Source organism: Salmo salar, chromosome 19 (genome assembly GCF_965601325.2).
Source record: "Salmo salar chromosome 19, fSalSal1, whole genome shotgun sequence".
In the NCBI taxonomy this organism is placed as follows: Eukaryota; Metazoa; Chordata; class Actinopteri; order Salmoniformes; family Salmonidae; genus Salmo; species Salmo salar.
This window is the reverse complement of record NC_138309.1, coordinates 68517612-68542115: the sequence shown is the minus strand read 5'-3', so window position 1 is coordinate 68542115 and position 24504 is coordinate 68517612. Positions and strand designations below refer to the sequence as shown.

The following is a 24504-nucleotide window of genomic DNA, read 5'->3' as shown; positions in this document are numbered from 1 at the left end:
TGCTCTCGATGGTGCAGCTGTAAAATCTTTTGAGGATCTGAGGACCCATGCCAAATCTTTTCAGTCTCCTGAGGGGGAATATATTTTGTTGTGCCCTCTTCATGACTGTCTTGGTGTGCTTGGACCATGTTAGTTTGTTGATGTGGATGCCAAGGAACTTCAAGCTCTCAACCTGCTCCACTACAGCCCCGTTGATGAGAATGGGGGCGTGCTTGTCCTCCTTTTCCTGTAGTCCACAATCATCTCCTTTTGTCTTGATCACGTTGAGGGAGAGGTTGTTGTCCTTGCACCACATGGCCAGGTCTCTGACCACCTCTCTATAGACTGTCTCATCATTGTCAGTGATCAAGTCTACCACTGTTGTCATCAGCAAACTTAATGATGGTGTTGGCGTTGTGCCTGGCCGTGCAGTCATGAGTGAACAGGGAGTACAGGAGGGGACTGAGCACGCATCCCTGAGGGGCCCCCGTGTTGAGGATCAGCGTGGCGGATGTGTTGTTACCTACTCTTAACACCTGGGGGCAGCCCATCAGGAAGTCTAGGATCCAGTTGCAGAGGGAGCTGTTTAGTCCCAGGGTCCTTAGCTTAGTGATGAGCTTTGAGGGCACTATGATGTTGAACGCTGAGCTGTAGTCAATGAATAGCATTCTCACATAGGTGTTCCTTTTGTCCAGGTGGGAAAGGGCAGTGTGGAGTGCTGGTGTGGTATGCAAATTGGAGTGGGTCTAGGGTTTCTGGGATAATGGTGTTTATGTGAGCCATGACCAGCCTTTCAAAGCACTTCATGGCTACAGATGTGAGTGCTACGGGTCGGTAGTCATTTAGGCAGGTTACCGTTGTGATCTTGGGCACAGGGACTATGGTGGTCTGCTTGAAACATGTTGGTATTACAGACCCAGACACGGAGAGGTTGAAAATGTCAGTGAAGACACTTGCCAGTTGGTCAGCGTATGCTCAGAGTGCATGTCCTGGTAATCCGTCTGGCCCAGCGGCCTTGTGAATTTTGACCTGTTTTAATGGTCTTACTCACATCGGCTGCGGAGAGCGTGATCACACAGTCATCCAGAACAGTTGATGCTCTCATGCATGTTTCAGTGTTAATTGCCTCGAAGCGAGCATAGAAGTTATTTAGCTCGTCTGGTAGGCTCGTGTCACTGGGCAGCTCTCGGCTGTGTTTCCCTTTGTAGTCTGTAATAGTTTGCAAGCCCTGCCACATCCGACGAGCGTCGGAACTGGTGTTGTACGATTCGATCTTAGTCCTGTATTGACGCTTTGCCTGTTTGATGGTTCGTCAGAGGGCATAGTGGGATTTATTATAGGCTTCCGGGTTAGAGTCCCAATCCTTGAAAGCGGCAGCTCTACCCTTTAGCTCACTGCGAATGTTGCCTGTAATCCATGGCTTCTGGTTGGGGTATGTCTGTACAGTCACGTTGGGGACGACGTCCTCGATGCACATATTGATAAAGCCAGTGACTGATGTGGTGCAGTCCTCAATGCCATCGGAAGAATCTCGGAACATATTCCAGTCTGTGCTAGCAAAACAAATGGTTTGAATGACCCCCAGGTTAGTCAAGGTCAATCCCAATTGAATGTGGAGCAGAGCAATACCAGGCAGTGCATATTCTTCACAGTGAAGGAGGAGGGGGAGCTTCTGGAGGAGCCATCTCAAAGTGAGCAGGGGGTACCAGCGTTCATGGTGCCTGGAGAGGCCAGACTCAGCCATCCAGTGGATACACTATCCACTACCAACCCTGCAGTAAAGGATATGAGGTGAACAGGAGAGCAGCAAAGTTGGGATCTGAGATCAATGAGTATGGAGAAGGTGACCTTGACTTTGAGCAGAACGACACTGAGGAGCTTGTTGATTTCCTACTTCAGAATTCTGACGATGTGGAGTCAGAGGTTGTTGAATGTTCTGATCCGATTTTGCATACAATTTAAGATTGTAAACATTTTACAACTTCATATAGAACAAATTGCACTTGAAATGAACATTTCTTTAAAGTTATTGCAAATAAATGCATAGTTTCCCTTTTCTGCTACAATCACTGAATTATTAAATGCAATATTTGAGATTTTATGTATTTCAATCAAATCAAGACTGGAATTTCTACTCAAAGCAAAGATTGTAAAAGTATACTAGACATAAAATAAATCATACCTAGTTTGATGATTGTCATAATCAGCAAAAACATTTTTCATTTATATAGCTTTAAATGGCATTTTATAGATATTATGTTTTTTTATCAAGTCAACTGGAATTTTTACTCAAGCCAGGTTGTAAAAGTATGTTTTTGACGTTATAGAATAAATCATACCTAGTTAGATTTTTCTGTCATAATCAGTGAAAACGTTATTGATTTCTATAGCTTTAAATGGCATTTTATGTATTTCTATCAAATTAGAACTGGAATGTTTACTCAAAGCAAAGGTTGTAAAAGTATACTAGACATTTACAGAATAAATCATACCTAGTTTGATGTTTCTGTGACAAACGGTGAATTAGTTATTGATTTTTACATTTGTAAATGGCTTTTGGCGAATGTCTGAATGTCCAAATGTGTGAATAAAAAAACTACTTTACCTCGGTCCTTATTTTGTGGACCTCCATTTCCAGAGAAAATAAATTATGGATCCGTTGGACTAATAATATGCAATTTCTTTAATAATGTACAATTTCTTGCCCCATATCTGTGCGTTCGAGATGTTGACGACGAGTTTGACCGAGAAAGGTGCAATTGCGTCCCCCAATTCGGTGCATTCCTGCATCTTTATACTTCTATTGGTCCATTTTTAAGTTAGGACTGGCTGGGGAGCTTGGCTCCAGTACAGTAGGTGGCACTAGTGCAAAATAGCGTTGGATGCCAGCTGCCGATAAACCCCACAGAAGAAGGGACGGGGCGACAATGAGAGCTAGCTAGCCGTACTCCGGTAGACCATGTCCTTCACCCCACCTGTCGGGCACTGTTTTCCCTCAGTTCTGTTAACGACGGCGAGAGCAGGTGTTCGGACAGCTAGTCCTAATGAGGACTGGTACACAGCAGGCGGGAGCTACATCGTGATTTAACTAACTAGCAAGCATACGGTGTCGCTAACTACTACACTGTCAGCCTCACGCCTGCTGCGCAAGCGGGTGGCGGGGACAACCAGTCGACAGTGTCCTTCGACCCTACCTCTCGGGCACGGTTTCTCCAGTACGCGGGAGGCGGGGGTGACACTGTGTGCTAGCACAAGGTGTCACTAACTAGTTAGTTAGTTAGCTAGCACACGATGTTGCCCCAGCCCCCTGCCTACTGTGCTAGTGGGGGCAACCGGTACTAGACAGTGTCCTTCACCCCCGCCTGTCGGGCATTGTTTTCCCGCAGTTCTGTTAATGACGGTGAGGGTAGGCGGGAGCGAAGGACAGTGTCTACTAGGGCTGTAACAGTACATCTATTTGTACTGAACCATTCGGTACGGGACCTCTGTTTGGTCCTGTGGTGGAAATTCGAATCAATAATGAGAAGAGACAAGGTCAATCACCAATCAGGATATTACTTTATTCAAAACATATTAATAAGGAAAGCATAGAGCAATTGCTTCTATAATGATGAGGCTGGTTGGCTCAACACTTCCAAGTGTTGTGGCGAGTAGCTCTGACGTACAAAGAATACAAATATATTTTATAAAAAAGATACGCCCTTTTAGTCTTTATGACAAACAACAGATGTATGGAATGGTTCACAAGGTGAAACTTGATATATGAGTAAGGAGTATCCCGCAGCCAGATAGCATTTGCTATGAAGACTGTTCTTATTGTTTAGTCTGGCCCCTAAGACGAGGCTCCGATCTCGTTCCTGGTACTTCATAGCACAGAAACACCAATTCATTCTATGGCATAAATCAGTTGTCAACTCCCGTCTCAAGTAAAACCCCTTCTTGACCACATGACCGGACAATCTCACTGAGGGGAGTGAGCCTCTAGGTCATACACTACCCCGGGATAGGTGCAACATCAGAGATGACATACAATGGTTCCAGACACTACCCCACACATTTTTTTCTCAGACCTTATCTCCCGTAAGGCCAAAGGAGGGAGTGACTGGCGCACAGACATTGTGGAGACAAGTAATTGGTTCCCCATTAATCACGCCATCCCTTCACGTGGTTTACAATAGGTAAAGATCCATTCACATATGAAGACAATGTTCCCTCCTGTCCTCTTCTCTTTCTGATATTCTGCATAGCACCAGAGACATGTGAAAGACAAGCCTGACTTCTCCCCTCTCTGGGCCCCAGTTGACTTGAGGCCCAGCTGAGGGAGGAAGTGCAACTGCCAACATCAGAGTCTGAAGGGATACATTCTAATAACAAGCATATCATATAAACATATTATGCAGATAAGACATCTTAATTATCTATGTTACCTAACTAATTCTGATTCACAGTCCGCACTGTGAATCCGAATGAATACATAAACAAATATGGATTAAAAAAAATAACACTAGGCTATTCCTACACTGCGTCGTATGCCATAGCCTCATGGGTAAATCTGAGCTGAAAAGACGTAGGCTATTCCGTTAAAACAACTACAGTATATGCGCACGTTGCAATCAAAATTCAAATCTATTTTATTTGTTATATATTTTTATTGGACAAATACAAATTGAACAGATACATCATTTTATCCCCCTATACTTATTGAAACACCTCCCTCCCCTTAACAAAAGCAGCATACATGCTAAAATAAATGAAAACATACAATTGGAAATAATATAAATATACATACCCACGTACACAAAAATAAATAACTAAAGATCACAGCATAGAATCCCTTCCCTCCCACACCCTCTCATATACCCCGTTGGCCAAAATTGTTACTCCTGATCAATAGAAGGCAACTGTTCAAAAAAGGAAATTAAAGGCTGCCATCTCAATAAAAAGTTATCAGTACAACCTCTGTGTATTACATTTTTTCGAAGTGTAGAAAATATATTAGATCTTTCAACCTGGATGATGCAGTCGGAGGTTTGGAGGATTTCCAATTAAGCAAGATCTGCCAGCGGGCTATGAGGGAAGCAAACTCTACAACGTCTGCTTTACTTTTAGTGAGACTAGGCTACAAAGATAGAACTCCAAATATAGCTATCAAAGGACAAGGTTGCAGGTCAATATCTTTTTGAAAGTGTTAAAAAATGATGACAAATACTCAGACAGTTTAGAACATGAATAAAACATATGGGTGTGGTTTGCTGGAGGGAATGAACATCTATCACGTCTCATTTGTGTCTGGGAGGAATTTACTACGTTTTTCTTTGGTGTAGTGAATTCTGTGCAAGAGTTTGAACTGAATTTAAACTTAACCGAGCACATGAGGATGTGGAGTTAACCCTAAGAAGGGCCTCCTCCCACCAGTCATGTGTAAGACTGGGGTAGTGAACTTGACCTGCCTTGATTTTGTTTATTGGAGAGGGTTCAGAGGAAAGCATAATGTCATATAATCCTGAAATCAGACCTTGCCAAATCCACGGGAGGGACAAAATCTCTTCTTGCATCGTCTTGGGAGGCAGTTGAGGAAAGGTGGGAAAATGAGAGCAAACAAAGTTATGGGCTTGAAAATAGCAGAAAAGATTAGAATGAGACAGATTATATTTAGCTACAATATTCAAACTTGCTAATTCCCATCTAAAAATACATCTTTGAAACATACCAAACCTCTTTCTCACCACAAAACAAAAGCCTGGTTGAGTTTGGAGGGTAAAAATAGGTGGTTGTTACGAACAGGGCTTAGAAGAGAAGAGGCAGAAAGTCTAAAATTGTCTCCAGATCTTCATAGAGCGCACAATGGGGTTTCCAGTATACTTTGAAGGACACAAGGACAGTGGGGCACAAGTAAGAGCAGAAAGGGAGGATGATTGGCAGGAGTGTGCTTCTAATGAGCACCAGTTGGTACTTGGAGCATTACACCAGAATTTGGAAGTGCCAATCCTCCATCTTGTCTCCTTCTTTGAAGTATTGCTTTATGTCTCCTAGGTGATTTGCCAGCGCAGATAAAATGACTGCACTTATCCAACTTGGTAAAAAAAAATTTAATCAGAAAGACCAGAAGACATTGAAAAAGGTATAGAAACCTAGGTTAAAAAAAATGTTTTAACAGATTAGATTCTGCTAGCTAAGGAGAGAGGCAGACTATCCCAGCATTGTAAGTCTGCTTTAACTCGCGTGACTAGATTTGCAAAGTTAGTTTTTATGTAGGATAGCCAGAAATGTTGTTATATTCACACCTAAATAGCAAAAACCAGAGGGAAACAGATGGAAAGGCAGGGCTCCATGGGGAATTTGCTTGGCAGTGGGGTTGATTGGAAAACATTCACTTTTCTGAATGTTCAATTTGTAACCTGAGAATGATCCAAATGTGTCAAATATGGAGTATATTATTGACAGAGTTCAAAGGATTAGTGATATAATAGTAGATCATCTGCATACATCGACACTGTTCTTCACCAGCTCGGTGGATTCCAGTGAATGATGATGATAATTTTAAGGTCAACGAAAGCGGTTCTATTGCAAGTACAAAAAGGAGCTGGGACATAGGACACCCTTGACTGGTCCCTCTGGAGAGGGGGAAGTATTTTGAATGTTGAGAGTTGGTGTGTACGCTAGCCATAGGAGCAGAATAGAGCAGACGCATTCATGAGATGAAATTGGACCCAAATCTTCCCAAAATCTTAAATAAATAATCCTACTCCATCTGGCTGAAAGCCTTCTATGCATCAAGAGAAACAACCATTTCGGGGTCTGGAGAGACAGAAGGAGAGAGTATAATGTTCAAAAGATGGCGTACATTGGAAAACAGTTGTCGTCCTTTGATGAAACCTGTTTGATCATCAGATATGACATCCTGAAGGCAGGGTTCCAACCGGCATGATAGAACCTTAACTAATAGTTTAACATCAGCATTCAAAAGTGAAATGGGCTGATATCCACCACATTCTGCTAGATCTTTATTTTTCTTGAGTACAAGTGAGATGGAGGCTTGAGTTAGCCTTGTGAAAACGAGTCGGTGAACATATCTAATAGTAATGGGGCTAGTTTATATTAGATTTCTTATAAAAATCGACAGGGAAGCCATCAGGGCCTGAGGCCTTGCATTAACTTTATAACCTTTTATCTCATTTTTATTTTTCCTTTATTTAATTAGGCAAGTCAGTTAAGAACAAATTCTTATTTTCAATGATAGCCTAGGAACAGTGGGTTAACTGCCTTGTTCAGGGGCAGAACAACATTTTTACCTTGTCAGCTTGGGGATTTGATCTTGCAACCTTTCGGTTCCTAGGCCAACGCTCTAACCACTAGGCTACCTGCCGCCCCTATCTAGATATCTAGATGCAGAGGGTTATCCAGAACTTTATTCATGTTCATATCAATGGATGGAATATCCAAGATATCTAAAAAGTTGTCCATAGTCGTATTATCTGATGGGGGTTCGGATTTGTCGAGGTTAGAATAAAATGACACAAGTTGAAGTAATATTAGAGGGATCACTTGTAATATTACGGGAAGAGTCATATACCTATGAGATGAGATGCTGACTGGCGTTTTTAAGTTGGTGTGCCAAAAGGCAGCTGGCCTTGTCACCATATTCGTAGTATGTCCACTTTGTTCGTTGCAACAGAAACTCTGCTTTATCAGTGGAAAGCAAATTAAGTTGAGTTTGAAGTTTCAGCCTCTGCGTATAATTCAGGGGATGGAGAAGGTGAATATTGGCGGTCTATTGCCAGGATTGAGTCCACCAGTTCTTGACGTTTCAGTTCTCTTTGTTTGAAATAATGAGCATTGTAAGATATTCTTTCCCTATAATACAGTTTTGAAAGTCTCCCAAAGAAGAGAGAGGGAGGTGTCGTCATTTTTATTTGTTTAAATGAATACATCTATGTTGGTTGAAATAAAGTCATTTTTTGTAAGACAATTTTGGACCATTCCCCCACATTCTGGATTCAGCTCTTACTCTGAACGCAAAAAAAAAAAAACAGTTCAATTGGAGATTTAACACGTGTTAAATCTCCAATTCAACTGGGGTTTTTTTGCATTCAGAGTAAGTGCTAAATCCAGAATGTGGGGGAATGGTCCAAAATTACTATAACAGAATATTCTGTAATTTTAACTGAGGGGAGAAGGGCTCTAACTATAAAAAAAAAGTAGTCTTCGCGAGTAGGCTTGATGAACATGAGAAAAGTAGAAGTCTTTTGTGACCGGGTGGAGGAAGCACCATAGATCAACATAACCCATTTGGGTCATGAATGTAGAAAGAGCTTTTGCCATCCCGGAAGGAGTAAGTGTTCTGGGATTAGACAGGTCTAGTCTTGGTTCAGTAACAGAGTTAAGGTCACTGCCGAAGATGAGGCGGTGGGTGTCAAGATTAGGGAGAGAGGCTAAATGAGGTGTCATAAATATAGTGTCATCCCAGTTAGGGGTGTAAACATTGGCAAGTACTACAGGGGTTTGGAAGAGGGTGCCACTAACTATTGTATAACGTCCTCCAGAATCTGAAATGATCTGTGAGGGTGAAATCACTATTGCTGTTCCCCTGGCTTTGCCGTTCAAATTAGAATTAAAAACCTGTCCAACCCATGCTTTATGCAATCTAGTATGGTCGTTAATATCTAGGTGCGTTTCTTGAAGAAATGCGATATCAATATTCAGGCTCTTCAGATGTGAAAATGCTCAGAAGCACTTCATTTTCCCCCCACAACCGCAAATGTTCCATGTCACCTGTCGTGTCTTTGGCTATGCCGGATTAAATGATATGACATGCTAACCTATAAAATTCTTTCTCTAATTAATATTACCTGATTAAGCTAATCATGTAAATGTAATTAACTAGAAAGTCGGGGCACCACGGAAGAACGTTTATAGAGCCGTTATCTTCCGAATAAACTCTTAAAATACTTAGTAATACTTTACATCGGTAGCAGTCAATATTAACCCTTATCTTATTTTCAGTCTCATAATGAAAGTTGTAAATTCTTGGCTATCTTCACGAACCCTGGCTAACAAGTTGAATCAGCAATACAAAATTGGGTTTAATTATTTATTTACTAAATAGCTAAACCAATCACACAGAATTACAAATACACAGAATACAAATGATGTCATACAGAAAACGTCCTGGTGGACGGAACCTGTATCATGGCTGGTTACACAAAGGAAAGGGGGTTGGGCTTGAATGAAAGAGCGGGAAGATTTAGGAACAAAGAAACAGCAGCTATGCTATCGTAAATACATTATCTTATGCATTCTAAATTACCGCCCATTTGGAAAAGGAAAATGCAATAAATATTTACTCTGAGCTGCGCTTCGGTAGATTGGTCGTAGATGCTGGCCGGGTTGGCCAACAGATCTTCCTGTCCTCGGAAGAATGTCTCTGGTGGTAAATTGGATACGTGGTGGTATCTTCGTCTGGTTGTTAGACTGGATCCGTCGTCCGTCCTTTCCTAGCCCACGTCTACAGCGGCCGCTGCTAACTCAACGGCTAGGAAGTATCACTTCTGTAGTGAATAAGCTCAAAGTTCATACCATTCGCCACCAAAGCTCACGCCGAGGTTGGCTTAGTTCTGTACTTGACGTGTGTCCTTCTAACGTAGAGGCTGCAGACCTCACGTACTGGAACCAACGTGGTTATCTTTTCGTCAAAGGCTTATATAGTGGAGAGGGGGAAGGATGTGTTTCATCGTTTATAACACCTGTCTCTTCACAGGGGTGGGCCACTGATCAAGCAGGGCACTTTCCTTATGAAAACCCAATTCTCTCATTTGGAAGCTAAAATTACATTTAATCTCCTAACAAACAATTTCAATATCAAACATTTCAATTGCATAACAATTCCATGTGACTCTGATAACTAGAGGGTGTATACTTTCCCAGGTACAGTTTATGTCATCCTGTCATCAGTCATAATGTCTCAGATGACAACCGAACTGACATACATACTCATTACGTTCCCAAGCATATTTCCAACTGGTTTTATTACCAAAATATGGTTCCTTTTCCCCATTTGTTTGATGTTCCCAGACTCTCTATATTTAACACAGGCTATTCAAGTCCTTCAGTAGGGTCAGAGAGGGGAAGGGAGAAAGGTATTTATGGGGGGGGGGGGGGGGGGTCATAAACCTTACCCACAGGCCAACGTCATGACACACCAGTCTGACTGGAAGCCCCAAAATTCCATCCTGACTTGTTGTTGAACTAGACATGAATCTTTAAAAGAGAGATTGAGAGAGGAGCAGCATGAAAAAACAAATCTGAAAAAAAAGAAATACTCTAGAGAAGCAGAGCACAATAATCTTTGCCCCACCACCCCCAACATACACAAAAATAAAATAAAAGTGATGGTATAAAACCATTTAAAGAAAAAGGCAAAAAATTCTAATCCTAATCTCGTCATTATGAATGAGACGAGCAGCAGGAGTTCTCTTACTCAGCATCCGTTGATTACCCTAAACGTGATGTGAGGTCAAACCGACCTAGGAAAGAAGTTACATACCACCTTGAAATTAAAAAATTAAATATGGCAGTAGGCAAGTGCACAATTTGGGTTTCGGTCATACTTTAAACAAAGAGTATAACCAGTTATTGAAAGATGTTAACAGCGATCGGTGGCATTTCACTGGCCATAAATGAATGTAGTCCAGTAGGTGTTGCCACAGGGCTGAGTAATGAGAAACATTTGAAATTAACTAGTAGACTATGAAAAAGGGTCAGCCCCTGTGTTGCTAAATTGTTTCAAACGTCCTTAGGGGGAAACAATTAAATGATGGTATACGGACAACTAGCATTTTGGATATGTACAATTAAGCAAACGAACCATGGGTCTAAACTCTTCAGCTAGTGCAACAATTAAATGAGTAAAATTGGAAGAGAAGAGTCGTAGTTGAGTCCAAGATAAAGTGAATGTAACTGAGAACCATCAGTGACCCACAGGCCAACAGTGACCCACAGGATGACACACCTATTAAGGCCAACGTAAACCACGGTAGTATAGAATGTCCATAAAAAAATCTGCAACAAAAAAGGTATACGTCAAGCATATATATATATATATATATATATATATATATATATATATATATATATATATATACACACACACACACACATACATACAAATATTGGTAGACAGGATCGGAGTCTAACTAGCGAGTAACATTAGTATCCGAAATGACCTAAAGGCTGCCAAACTGCAATGTAGGCTATAGATTGCCATAAGTGGAGCCGCAAGTTCAAAGCCTTAGTAAAAAGAAAGAAATCAAAATGATGCGCTTAACAGCGATTGTCTTTCATTTAACCTCTTACATCTAGACGTTCCGCTAGCGGAACACCTGCTCCAATATCCAATGATAGGCGTGGCGCGAATTACAAATTCCTCAAAAATACAAAAACTTCAATTTTTCAAACATATGACTATTTCACAGCATTTTAAAGACAACACTCTCCTTTATCTAACCACACTGTCCGATTTCAAAAAGGCTTTACAGCGAAAGCAAAACATTAGATTATGTCAGCCGAGTACCCAGCCAGAAATAATCTTACACCCATTTTTCAAGCTAGCATATAATGTCACAAAAACCCAGAAGACAGCTAAATGCAGCACTAACCTTTGATCTTCATCAGATGACACACCTAGGACATTATGTTATACAATACATGCATGTTTTGTTCAATCAAGTTCATATTTATATCAAAAAACAGCTTTTTACATTAGCATGTGACGTTCAGAACTAGCATACCCCCCGCAAACTTCCGGGGAATTTACTAACAATTTACTAAATTACTCACGATAAACGTTCACAAAAAGCATAACAATTATTTTAAGAATTATAGATACAGAACTCCTCTATGCACTCGATATGTCCGATTTTAAAATAGCTTTTCGGTGAAAGCACATTTTGCAATATTCTAAGTACATAGCCCAGCCATCACGGGCTAGCTATTTAGACACCCGGCAAGTTTAGCCTTCACCAAAATCAGATTTACTATTACAAAAGTTTGATTACCTTTTGTTGTCTTCGTCAGAATGCACTCCCAGGACTGCTACTTCAATAACAAATGTTGGTTTGGTCCAAAATAATCCATCGTTATATCTGAATAGCGGCGTTTTGTTCGTGCGTTCCAGAAACTATCCGAAATGGTAAATCAGGGTCGTGCGCATGGCGCAATTCGTGACAAAATAATTCTAAATATTCCATTACCTTACTTCGAAGCATGTCAACCGCTGTTTAAAATCAATTTTTATGCAATTTATCTCGTAAAAAAGCGATAATATTCCGACCGGGAATCTCCTTTTCGGTAAACAGAGGAAAAATCACAAAGACGGGGGCGGCCAGTGCACGCGCCTAAGCCCACAGTCCCTTGATCGGCCACTTGAGAAAGGCGATAATGTGTTTCAGCCTGGGGCTGGAATGACGACATTCAGGTTTTTCCCGGGCTCTGAGAGCCTATTGGAGCCGTGGGAAGTGTCACGTTACCGCAGTGATCCTTTGTAATGGAATGAGATGTCAAAGAAAGACAATAAATGGTCAGACAGGCCACTTCCTGTAAAGGAATCTCTCAGGTTTTGACCTGCCATTTGAGTTCTGTTATACTCACAGACACCATTCAAACAGTTTTAGAAACTTTGGAGTGTTTTCTATCCAAAGCTAATAATTATATGCATATTCTAGTTTCTGGGCAGGAGTAATAATCAGATTAAATCGGGTACGTTTTTTATCCGGCCGTGCAAATACTGCCCCCTAGCCCCAACAGGTTAAAGGTCCCCAAAGCACACACATCCCTAAGTTGCTCCTCTTTTCAGTTCGCTGAAGTTAGCGACTGGAACGAGCTGCAACAAACATTCAAACTGGACAGTTATCGCAATCTCTTCATTCAAAGACTTAATCATGAACACTCTTACTGACGGTTGTGGCTGTTTTACGTAATGTATTGTTGTCTCTACCTTCTTGCCCTTTGTGCTGTTGTCTGTGCCCAATAATGTTTGTACCATGTTTTATGCTGCTACCATATTGTGTTGCTACCATGTTGTTGTTATGTTGTGTTGCTACCATGCTGTGTTGACTTAGGTCTCTCTTTATGTAGTGTTGTCTCCGTTGTTGTGATGTGTGTTTTGTCCTATATTTATATTGTATTTATTAAAAAAATTTAATCCCAGTCCCCCGTCCCCGCAGGAGGCCTTTTGGTAGGCCGTCATTGTAAATAAGAATTTGTTCTTAACTTACTTTTTTAGTTAAATAAAGGTTCAATTAAAAAAAAGAATGGGACGCGGTTGGCTGCATGGGCGAGGTTTAGGTGGCTGTGTTGGACTCTATTGAGTTAAGGAAGATTGTGAAAAGCCTCATTTCCCAAAACCTCCGCCATGAAGTGGGTTGGAGATCCTGTCTCAGAATCCTCTGGCAGTCCAATCATGCTGATATTTTGGCATTTTGATCGTGAAATCAAATCTTCCACTTGTAGCTGCAGCGACTTGTTGGCAGCGGCCACATCGTCAAGCCTTGTTTCCAGCGTAGTGAGTTGGTCGCTGTGGCTCGACAGCCCGGCCTCAACTTCGGCCAGTGTGGTAGTGTGAGATGCCACAGAACCCTGGATGGTTTCCACGGTTGCCTGAATTGGAGCCAGAGCAGACACCAGTGAGTTATACCGCAATTCAGTGAGTTCTGATGCCAAACTTTCACGTTATCTCCAGTGATGGTAGCCATTTTAGCTGAAGTTGATTTAGTGGAGTGTGAATTTTTTTAAGTCGATTTTCCAAACTGTTTTGCTCATGCCAACTTAGGTACACTCTTACTGGGTAATACAAATAACTTTTGTTACTCTTTCAAATGACTGCTTCACTGCTCGATCCACACAGCAGACATTGTGGGCTAGGTTCGGAATGCTGTGTTGCACGTGTAGCGCAAAATTTTACGTTGCGTCATTACATAATGTACCGACGTTATATAGGTATGCGAGGTAGCTTTGACATCGGTTTTTAACATCAGGGGTTAAACTAGACATCGGGCCGATACCGATGTTGCCATGTTTTAGCTAATATCGGCCGATTCCGATATGTTCACCGATATATCGTGCATCCCTACTTACAACCAGGAAATGTAGATGGCCCTTTTCTACCGATGAGATGCAGAAACGCTCGTATTTGTGTTTATTGAGGAAATTCCTGATTTGTATGACAGATTTACATGTCAATAACATATTAATGGACATTTACAGTGAAAGAGCAGCCACTGCAAGTAGTTGCAAAGTTGCTAATTAGCTAAAATGCTTAAGTTGTCCCTGACATGATTCGAAAACGGAACCTTTGGGTTGTTAGACGTTACCGTTAGGCCTATACGCCTACCCATCCTCCCCAACTACCCAACCTCCTTTTGTTTATGTCTTAAGTAACCGACCATTCGTAACATCATACGACTAGTCGGAGCAACCATGCTGCATTGTGTGGGATCAACATGCATGCCTCAGGCCCGAGTTGGTAGTGATTTAGGGCTCTTGCGGTGACCGTATTACTGCCACACCGGCGGTCACGAGTCATGAAGGCAGTCAAATTCGACATGACCGTTTAGTCACTGTAATTAGGCTTCTCCAAGCTCTGATGCTGCTGCTGGTCATTAGTAGCCTACCAAACTTGCTAACTGCCTGGTACTCAGGACTCTATTGTCCCTCTAATCACTCTGACAAAAATGCAAATGTATTCGAAAATCAAATCAAACACTTCATGAGCTCATGTTTCGCAACATTTCTATAGGCTATGCAATTGCGTGAGAACAGAGTGATGGCCACTAATAAAAAGAGGAGGATCCCATCAGCTTTCTATAGGCTAGGCCTACTATTTTTATTTCTCTACTTTCTTAATATTAAGCACATTGCTTATATTTACAACAGGAGTATAGCCTACCTGGCTGGCATGAAAATAAACCACGGAGAAAAGCGTCCTCCATTCGCTATTTAAGTGCACATGTATTTCTTCCCGCTGCCCCTGTTTCGATACAGGTGCGTGATAATGGTCCATTCTAAATCAAAACAAATGTCACACATATATTATTTAGTATATGTAAAGATGAGATTAAGTCAAGAATAGTCTGATGGGTGACAATATTAGCCTATCACTTGTGAATTATATATTATCACTTGTGAATGATGCCCAACATAAGAAACAATGTCTTTTTTTGCAACCTTTTTGAATGATAGTCGCACACCTCATGTAGCCTAGCTCATAGGCCTATGTTTTAATAAGGTTTGTATCACAAATAAAGTGGCCAAATAACTTGTTAAAATTAAGCACATTTATAATAAAAGCATTACATGCATAATCACATTTGCGGTCACTTTTGATAATGGTGTATTCCCGCTAATGGAACATTTGTGCTTATAGCCTACTACTATGTGCACATTGCTGCGCTTATAATGTGAAGAAATATTCTAATAGTTTATCAACATTTTAAACTAAACATTCTGATCTGTTGCGTCAGCCACATTGCATACAAGTGTTTTTTAGATGCTGGTGGTTATATTAATTTGGGATCTATCGCATCCCACAACTGTCCCAGACTATGTTTGGAATATTTATTTCTCCCACAGAATAGAATAGGTCGACTTTTGTACTATGGGGGATAGTAGATTGACATAGGCTAGTGCTTTTGTTGTTCGTTAGGCCTGCTAAATTAAGCATATAGGAGTATCTATTTCTTTGTTAACCGCTCAACACAGAATAGTGCGCACTCCCTCATCGTTTGGAGAAAATATTTATATTTTATTCAGCTTTGTTGAATTGTATTCTTCATACTATAAAATAATGGCACGGAATTATAAGCAAATCTTGTCTGCTAAATTAACTAGTGTAGCCCACAGCCATGTGGCATAGCCAGATCAGGTCCTAACATAAGGACAACTCAGAGTATGCTATCCTTTTCTTCTTTTCTTCATATCATGCATCTTTAGACCTGTCTAAAAAGGTAATGGATTTATTGTGAAGGTGTAGGCTATATTACATGGATTTATTAGACTTTTTCAAATGGCTTGTAAGCCAGGAGATGCTAAATGTGTTTTATGTTAATTAACGGTCAATTACCGTGAGACCGACAGTTATAGGCTTGACAATCACCGGCTGATACATTTTTGTGACCACCACAGCCCTAGTAGTGATGAGGTTCATAATGACCTTAGATGGCCACCCTGTCATGTTAGCACAATGGGCTTCCTCATCTATGAAAATCACTTACCAGCAACCACACCCAGCCCTCAGCATCACCACAATCATCCACACGCACTAACCCTCTCTGCCCCTTTGAAAAGTTAACAAATGCCCTCTTCTCCACTCTGTGCTGGTGCTATTTTTGTCCCAATGCCCCTTTCCCACTTAATATGCTGTGTCCCTTTGGCGACACATGATAAAAGAAAGGAAACAACCTTTATTAGTGCATTAGTTGCCTTCTTGTTTTGAAATTGTTTATCTCTGTGCTTCCAATTTCAGAGGGAAGAAAGATCTCAAAGACCAGACTACCTGCTGAACTTTGCCATCAAGACAAACACTTTGGACCATGTTGACCATCCTGGCTGCCGGGTCTGTCTTCTTCCCAGGCCTGTTTGTGCTCTCCAAGCAATGCCTCAAGCATATCCCTGCACTGAGGTGGAGCGAAGGGGATGCGGTCATAGTGTCAGCCAGGTGAGAGATGAGGAAAAGTGGGGATCATATACAGTACCAGTTAAAAGATTGGACACACCTACTCATTCAAGGTTTTTTCTTTATTTTTACTATTTTCTACATTGTAGAATAATAGTGAAGACATCAAAACTATGAAATAACACATGGAATCATTTAAGTAACAAAAAGGGTTAACCAAATCAAAATATATTTGAAATTCTTCAAAGTAGCCACCCTTTGCCTTGATGACAGCTTTGCACAGTCTTGGTATTCTCTCAACCAGCTTCACCTGGAATGCTTTTCCAACAGTATGCTTTTTCTTAACTCTGCAGTCCAACTCATCCCAAACCATCTCAACTGGGTTGAGGTTGGAAGATTGTGGAGGCCAGGTCATCTGATGGAGCACTCCATCACTCTCCTTCTTTGTCAAATAGCCCTTTCACAGCCTGGAGGTTTGTTGGGTCATTGACCTGTTGAAAAACAAATGATAGTCCCACAAAGCGCAAACCAGATGGGATGGCGTATCGCTGAAGAATTCTGTGGTAGCCATGCTGGTTAAGTGTGCCTTGAATTCTAAATAAATCACCAACAGTATTACCAGCAAAGCACCATCACACCTCCTCCTCCATGTTTCATGGTGGGAACTACACATGCGGAGATCATCCATTCACCTACTCTGCGTCTCACAAAGACACGGCGGTTGGAACAAAAAATCTAATTTGGACTCAACAGACCAGAGGACAGATTTCCACCGTTCTAATGTCCATTGCTTGTGTTTCTTGGCCAAAGCAAGTCTCTTCTTCTTATTGGTGTCCTATAGTAATGGTTTTGTTGCAGCAATTTGACCATGAAGGCCTGATTCACGCAGTCTCCTCTGAACAGTTGATGTTGAGATGTGTCTGTTACTTGAACTCTGTGAAGCATTTATTTGGTCTGCAATCTGAGGGGAAGTTAACTCTAATGAATTTATCCTCTGCAGCAGAGGTAATTCTGGGTCTTCCTTTCCTGTGGTGGTCCTCATGGGAGCCAGTTTCATCATAGTGCTTGATGTTTTTTGCGACTGCATTTGAAGAAACTTGAAACTTGAAGTAATGATGGACTATCGTTTCTGTTTGCTTATTTGAGCTGTTCTTGCCATAATATGGACTTAGCTCTATTTGGTAAAAGACAATCTTCTGTATACCACCCCTACATGTCACAACACAACTGATTGGCTCGAACGCATTAAGAAGGAAAGAAATTCCACAAATGAACTTTTAACAAGGCACATCTGCTAATTGAAATGCATTCCAGGTGACTACCTCATGAAGCTGGTTGAGAGAATGCCAAGTGTGTGCAAAGCTGTCATTAAGGCAAAGGGTGCCTACTTTTGAAGAATCTCAAATATGAAATACATTTTAATTTGTTTAACAGTTTTTTTTTGTGGTTACTACATGATTCCATATGTTGTATGATTCCATACAATGTAGAAAATAGTAAAAATAAAGAACAACCCCTTGAATGAGTAGGTGTGTCCAAACTTTTGACTGGTACTATGTACAGTTGAGTCGGAAGTTTACATACACCTTAGCCAAATACATTTACACTCAGTTTTTCACAATTCCTGACATTTAATCCTACTAAAAATTCCCTGTCTTAGGTCAGTTAGGATCACCACTTTATTTTAAGAATGTGAAACATCAGAATAATAGTAGAGAGAATGATTTATTTTAGCTTTTATTTCTTTCATCACATTCCCAGTGGGTCAGAAGTTTACATACACTCAATTAGTATTTGGTAGAATTGCCTTTAAATTGTTTAACTTGGGTCAAACATTTCGGGTAGCCTTCCAGAAGCTTCCCACAATAAGTAGGGTGAATTTTATCCCATTCCTCCTGACAGAGCTGGTGTAACTGAGTCAGCTTTGTAGGCCTCCTTGCTCGCACACACTTTTTCAGTTCTGCCCACAAATTGTTGAGGTCAGGGCTTTGTGATGGCCACTCCAATACCTTGATTTTGTTGTCCTTCAGCCATTTGCCACAACTTTAGAAGTATGCTTGCGACCAAGCTTTAACTTCCTCACTGATGTCTTGAGATGTTGCTTCAATATATCCACATAATTTTCCTGCCTCATGATGCCATCTATTTTGTGAAGTGCACCAGTCCCTCCTGCAGCAAAGCACCCCACAACATGATGCTGCCACCCCCGTGCTTCACGGTTGGGATGGTGTTCTTCGGCTTGCAAGCCTCACCCTTTTTCCTCCAAACATAACGATGGTTATTATGGGCAAACAGTTCTATTTTTGTTTCATCAGACCAGAGGACATTTCTCCAAAAAGTACAGTCTTTGTCCCCATGTGCAGTTGCAAACCATAGTATATAGATACTTTTGTACCTGTTTCCTCCAGCATCTTCACAAGGTCCTTTGCTGTTGTTCTGGGACTGATTTGCAATTTTTGCACCAAAGTATGTTCATCTCTAGGAGACAGAATGCGTCTCCTTCCTGAGCGGTATGACGGCTGTGTGGTCCAATGGTGTTTATACTTGCGTACTATTGTTTGTACAGATGAACGTGTTTCCTTCAGGTGTTTGGAAATTGCTCTCAAGGATGAACCAGACTTGTGGGGTCTACAATTTTTTTCTGAGGTCTTGGCTGATTTTTTATTTTTTTTTCCCATGATGTCAAGCAGAGGCACTGAGTTTGAAGGTAGGCCTTGAAATACATCCACAGGTACACCTCCAATTGACTCAAATTATGTCAATTAGCCTATCAGAAGATTCTAAAGCCATTACATATTTTTCTGTAATTTTCCAAGCTGTTTAAAGGCACAGTCAACTTAGTGTATGTAAACTTCTGACCCACTGGAATTGTGATACAGTGAAATATAAGTGAAATAATCTGTCTGTAAACAATTGTCGGAAAAATTACTTGTGTCATGCTCAAAGTAGATGTCCTAACCGACTTGCCGAAATTTGTGGAGTGGTTGAAAAACTAGTTTTAATGACTCATAAGTGTATGTAAACTTCTGACTTCAACTGTATATATATGCATGCTCTTCCTCAGTTAATCTTTCCTCAATTATTTCCGTTCTCTCTCCTTGCCTTCTCAAAACGTATTGGAGAAGAAAGTCTGAGGGGAGTGACCTTGGACTTTCTTTTTCAATATACATTTGAGAAGGAAGCGAGGAGATAGGATGTGAGGAATTGCGGAAAGACTAATTGAGATGGAGCCATTGGTTACCACTCAAAATAAATCGACACTAATTCTGTCATATGATGACTTTTGGTTAACTCTGATAATGACGAAGGATGACATTTTAGTAAAAATTGGATTTCACAATATTTTATCATTTTACCAGACATTTAGCAGTTGTAGTCTGATGTTATTAACAATGTTAATGTTTAATTTCTCCTGCGGGCCTTTCTCAGGTTGGTGTCCTCTGTTCAGGCGATCATGGCCTCCTCTGCTGGTTACATCATTGCCTCCTCCTGTGATGACATCGTTGAGGACCAGTAAGTGTAGAAATTCACCTCGTCCTTCTGACAATTGTTGTTACTGTAAAGCTCAGTCAGTAAAATTAGTAAAACAGACCAGGGGCATGTTTGAGACACTAAAATGGAAGAAAACAGACACAGTTGTTCAATAAGAAATTATTACTTTTGTTTTCCGTTGTAAAACATTTTCAGTTTCTGGTCCTAATGATCAGGCCCCAGAAAGAGACAGAAGATATCTGAATCATAACCCCCCCCCCCCCTCCCACACAAAAAAACAGTTAACTACAGCATAGAGTGAAGAAAAAAGAAAAGCACGTTTTTTAGTCTCATTCAGCCTTGAGCGATATTTTACATCAGGCCATACTAGAAATGTTTTAAGTGAATTGTTAACTTCAGAATCATAATTTGTCAGTGTTTTTTTTGTGCCTTGGGAGAAGGGTTGTCCCGATACTTGATTTGTCATGGCAAAAAAGAAGACACATAGCAGACTCCTTTAATTAAAAAGCTGCTGTATGTAGTCCTAAAATGTTGTGTGATAAATCTTGGGAAATAAACAAATGCGAATTTAAAAAAAATCCTCTTTACAATGAAAAAGTTAGGTGACCCCCCGAAAGCCAGATGGAAATCAAATCTAATTTTATTTGTTACAAGTGCCAAATACAACAGTGAAAGCTTACTTACAAGCCCTTTTAACCAACTATGTAGGTTTAAGAAAAATAAGTGTTAATGTTCAGGACAGACGTTCCGCTAGCGGAACACCTCACCAATATCCAATGGTAGAGCGTGGCGCGAAATACAAAAACCTTAAAAATGCTATAACTTCAATTTCTCAAACATATGACTATTTTACACCATTTGAAAGATAAGACTCGTTAATCCAACCACATTGTCCGATTTCAAAAAAGCTTTACAGCGAAAGCAAAACATTAGATTATGTCAGGAGAGTACCCAGCCACAAATAATCACACAGCCATTTTCAAAGCAAGCATATATGTCACAAAAACCCAAACCACAGCTAAATGCAGAACTAACTTTTGATGATCTTCATCAGATGACACTCCTAGGACATTATGTTATACAATACATGCATGTTTTGTTCAATCAAGTTCATATTTATGTCAAAAAACAGCTTTTTACATTAGCATGTGATGTTCAGAACTAGCATTCCCACCGAAAACTTCCGGTGAATTTACTAAATTACTCATCATAAACGTTGACAAAATACATAACAATTATTTTAACCTGTTAGGGCTAGGGGGCAGTATTGACACGGCCGGATAAAAAACATACCCGATTTAATCTGGTTACTACTCCTGCCCAGTAACTAGAATATGCATATAATTATTGGCTTTGGATAGAAAACACCCTAAAGTTTCTAAAACTGTTTGAATGGTGTCTGTGAGTATAACAGAACTCAAATGGCAGGCAAAAACCTGAGAAGATTCTGAACAGGAAGTGGCCTGTCTGGCAAGTTGTTGTTCATCTTGGCTCTTTTTATTGAAGACTGAGGATCTTTGCTGTAACGTGACACTTCCTATGGCTCCCATAGGGTCTCAGAGCCCGGGAAAAAGCTGAATGATATCGAGGCAGCCTCTGGCTGAAACACATTATCGCGTTTGGCAAGTGGCCGATCAGAGGACAATGGGCTTAGGCGCGTGCACGAGTCGACCCCGTGCTTTATTTTCTTTCCTCTTTTTACCTAAACGCAGATTCCCGGTTGGAATATTATCGCTTTTTTTTCAAGAAAAATGTCATACAAATTTATTTTAAACAGCGGTTGACATGCTTCGAAGTACGGTAATGGAATATTTAGAATTTTTTTGTCACGAAATGCGCCATGCTCGTCACCCTTATTTACCCTTTCGGATAGTGTCTTGAACGCACGAACAAAACGCCGCTATTTGGATATAACAATGGATTATTTGGGACCAAACCAACATTTATTGAAGTAGAAGTCCTGGGAGTGCATTCTGACGAAGAACAGCAAAGGTAATAACGTTTTTCTTATAGTAAATCTGACTTTGGTGAGTGCTAAACTTGCTGGGTGTCTAAATAGCTAGCCCTGTGATGCCGGGCTATCTACTGAGAATATTGCAAAATGTGCTTTCACCGAAAAGCTATTTTAAAATCGGAAATATTGAGTGCATAGAGGAGTTCTGTATCTATAATTCTTAAAATAATTGTTATGTTTTTTGTGAACGTTTATCGTGAGTAATTTAGTAAATTCACCGGCAGTGTTCGGTGGGAATGCTAGTCACATGCTAGTCACATGCTAATGTAAAAAGCTGGTTTTTGATATAAATATGAACTTGATTGAACAAAACATGCATGTATTGTATAACATAATGTCCTAGGGTTGTCATCTGATGAAGATCATCAAAGGTTAGTGCTGCATTTAGCTGTGGTTTGGGTTTATGTGACATTATATGCTAGCTTGAAAAATGGGTGTCTGATTATTTCTGGCTGTGTACTCTGCTGACATAATCTAATGTTTTGCTTTCGTTGTAAAGCCTTTTTGAAATCGGACAGTGTGGTTAGATTAACGAGAGTCTTGTCTTTAAAATGGTGTAAAATAGTCATATGTTTGAAAAATTGAAGTTTTTGCATTTTTGAGGTATTTGAATATCGCGCCACGGGATTACACTGGCTGTTGAGTAGGTGGGACGCAATCGTCCCACCTAGCCCATAGAGGTTAAGAATTATAGATACAGACCACCTTTATGCAATCGCTATATCTGATTTTAAAATAGCTTTTCGGTGAAAGCACATTTTGCAATATTCTGAGTACATAGCTCAGCCATCACAGGCTAGCTATTCAGACACCCGCCAACTTCGGGGCTCACTAAACTCAGAATTACTATTAGAAAAATTGTATTACCTTTGCTGTTCTTCGTCAGAATGCACTCCCAGGACTTCTACTTCAACAACAAATGTTGTTTTTGTTCCAAATAACCCATATTTATAACCAAATACCTCCGTTTTGTTCGTGCGTTCAGGTCACTATCCAAAGGCAAGCGCATTTCGTTCCATTACCGTACTTAGAAGCATGTCAAACGCTGTTTAAATCAATTTCTATGCTATTTTTCTCGTAAAATAGCGATAATATTCCAACCGGACAGTGTTGTATTCATTCAAAGAGGAAAATAAAAAAATGGCGAGGTCTCGTGAACGCGCATCTCCAGTCTCTCTGTCACCAGGCAGTCCACTGACAAACTGTGCTACTGTTATCTGCCCAGAGACAGGAGACGCGTCGATACGGTTTCTGAAGGCTTTAGAGAGCCAATGGAAGCCTTAGAAAGTGTCACGTAACAGCTCAGATACTGTAATTTCAATAGAGATGCAACAGAAGGACAACAAATTGTTAGACAGGCCACTTCCTGCTTGGAATCTTCTCAGGTTTTTGCCTGCCATATGAGTTCTGTTATACTCACAGACACCATTCAAACAGTTTTAGAAACTTTAGAGTGTTTTCTATCAAAATCTACTAATTATATGCATATTCTAGTTACTGGGCAGGAGTAGTAACCAGATTAAATCGGGTACGTTTTTTATCCGGCCGTGCAAATACTGCCCCCTAGCCCCAACAGGTTAAGAAGCCTCTTGGACCTAGACCATACCAGGCAGTGTTGCATTCAGACAGGATTTTCTCGATGGTGCAGATGGTGCCATGGTCCCTTTTGGACCTAGACCATACCAGGCAGTGTTGGAAGCATTCAGGATGCTCTCGATGGTGCAGATGTAGAACTTTTTGAGGACCTATGCCAAATCTTTTCAGTCTCCTGAGGGGGAATAGGCTTTGTTGTGCTCTTTTGTGTAAATGAAACATGCATTCATTCAGTCCTTATATTACTAATACATAGGCTATGCTGCAGCAAATGTAGTCCTACCTTTCACAAGAAAAAAGTTACCATGATGAGATGAAAGGCCGACATGCATTGTGAACTGCACTCTATACTGAAATGCGCTGTCTGTTCCCAACCTGAGCGTTGATGATTGATCTTGCAGAGAGTAGGCTGTGGCCCTTAGATAAGACAGATTTAGACATTACATATAATTGAAGTTCCATTTCACGTCATGCTGTTCATATAAATAATTTTTATAATTTACCGGTTTCTCGCAGAACTTAATTTATTGATAAGACAGAAAGCAGAATCCTGCGAAAAGAGAGTGGGTTTGGGCAGGAAATCTCGGTAACACGGATCCCGCTATTCAAGACCGACCAGAGATATGACTATTCTAGTCTATCAAAAGCTTTTTCTGCATCGAGATAAAACGGGCCAAGGAGTGATAGTGAGAACACTGAGTAGCATCCTTACCGATAAAAATGTAAATAGAACTCAGGGGGAATCCCATCCAGGTGATTT

General features: G+C 40.7%; 1 protein-coding gene across 8 annotated transcripts in view; it reads left to right on the top strand.

Annotated features, from left to right (window-relative positions):
• tlcd3bb (TLC domain containing 3Bb) overlaps positions 1 to 24504 on the top strand; it is a 48342-nt gene that overhangs the window by 8267 nt on the left and 15571 nt on the right. For 7 of the 8 annotated variants that reach the window (XM_014159267.3, XM_045702606.1, XM_014159269.3 and 4 more), the window contains exons 2-3: positions 16496 to 16687; positions 20075 to 20158. In XM_014159267.3, coding sequence (XP_014014742.1) covers positions 16563 to 16687; positions 20075 to 20158 — 209 coding nt within the window. In that variant the 5' untranslated portion in view covers positions 16496 to 16562. Of the gene's footprint in view, positions 1 to 16495; positions 16688 to 19211; positions 19353 to 20074; positions 20159 to 24504 lie in introns of those variants that run through there. The other variant, XM_014159268.3, reaches the window with a different exon arrangement.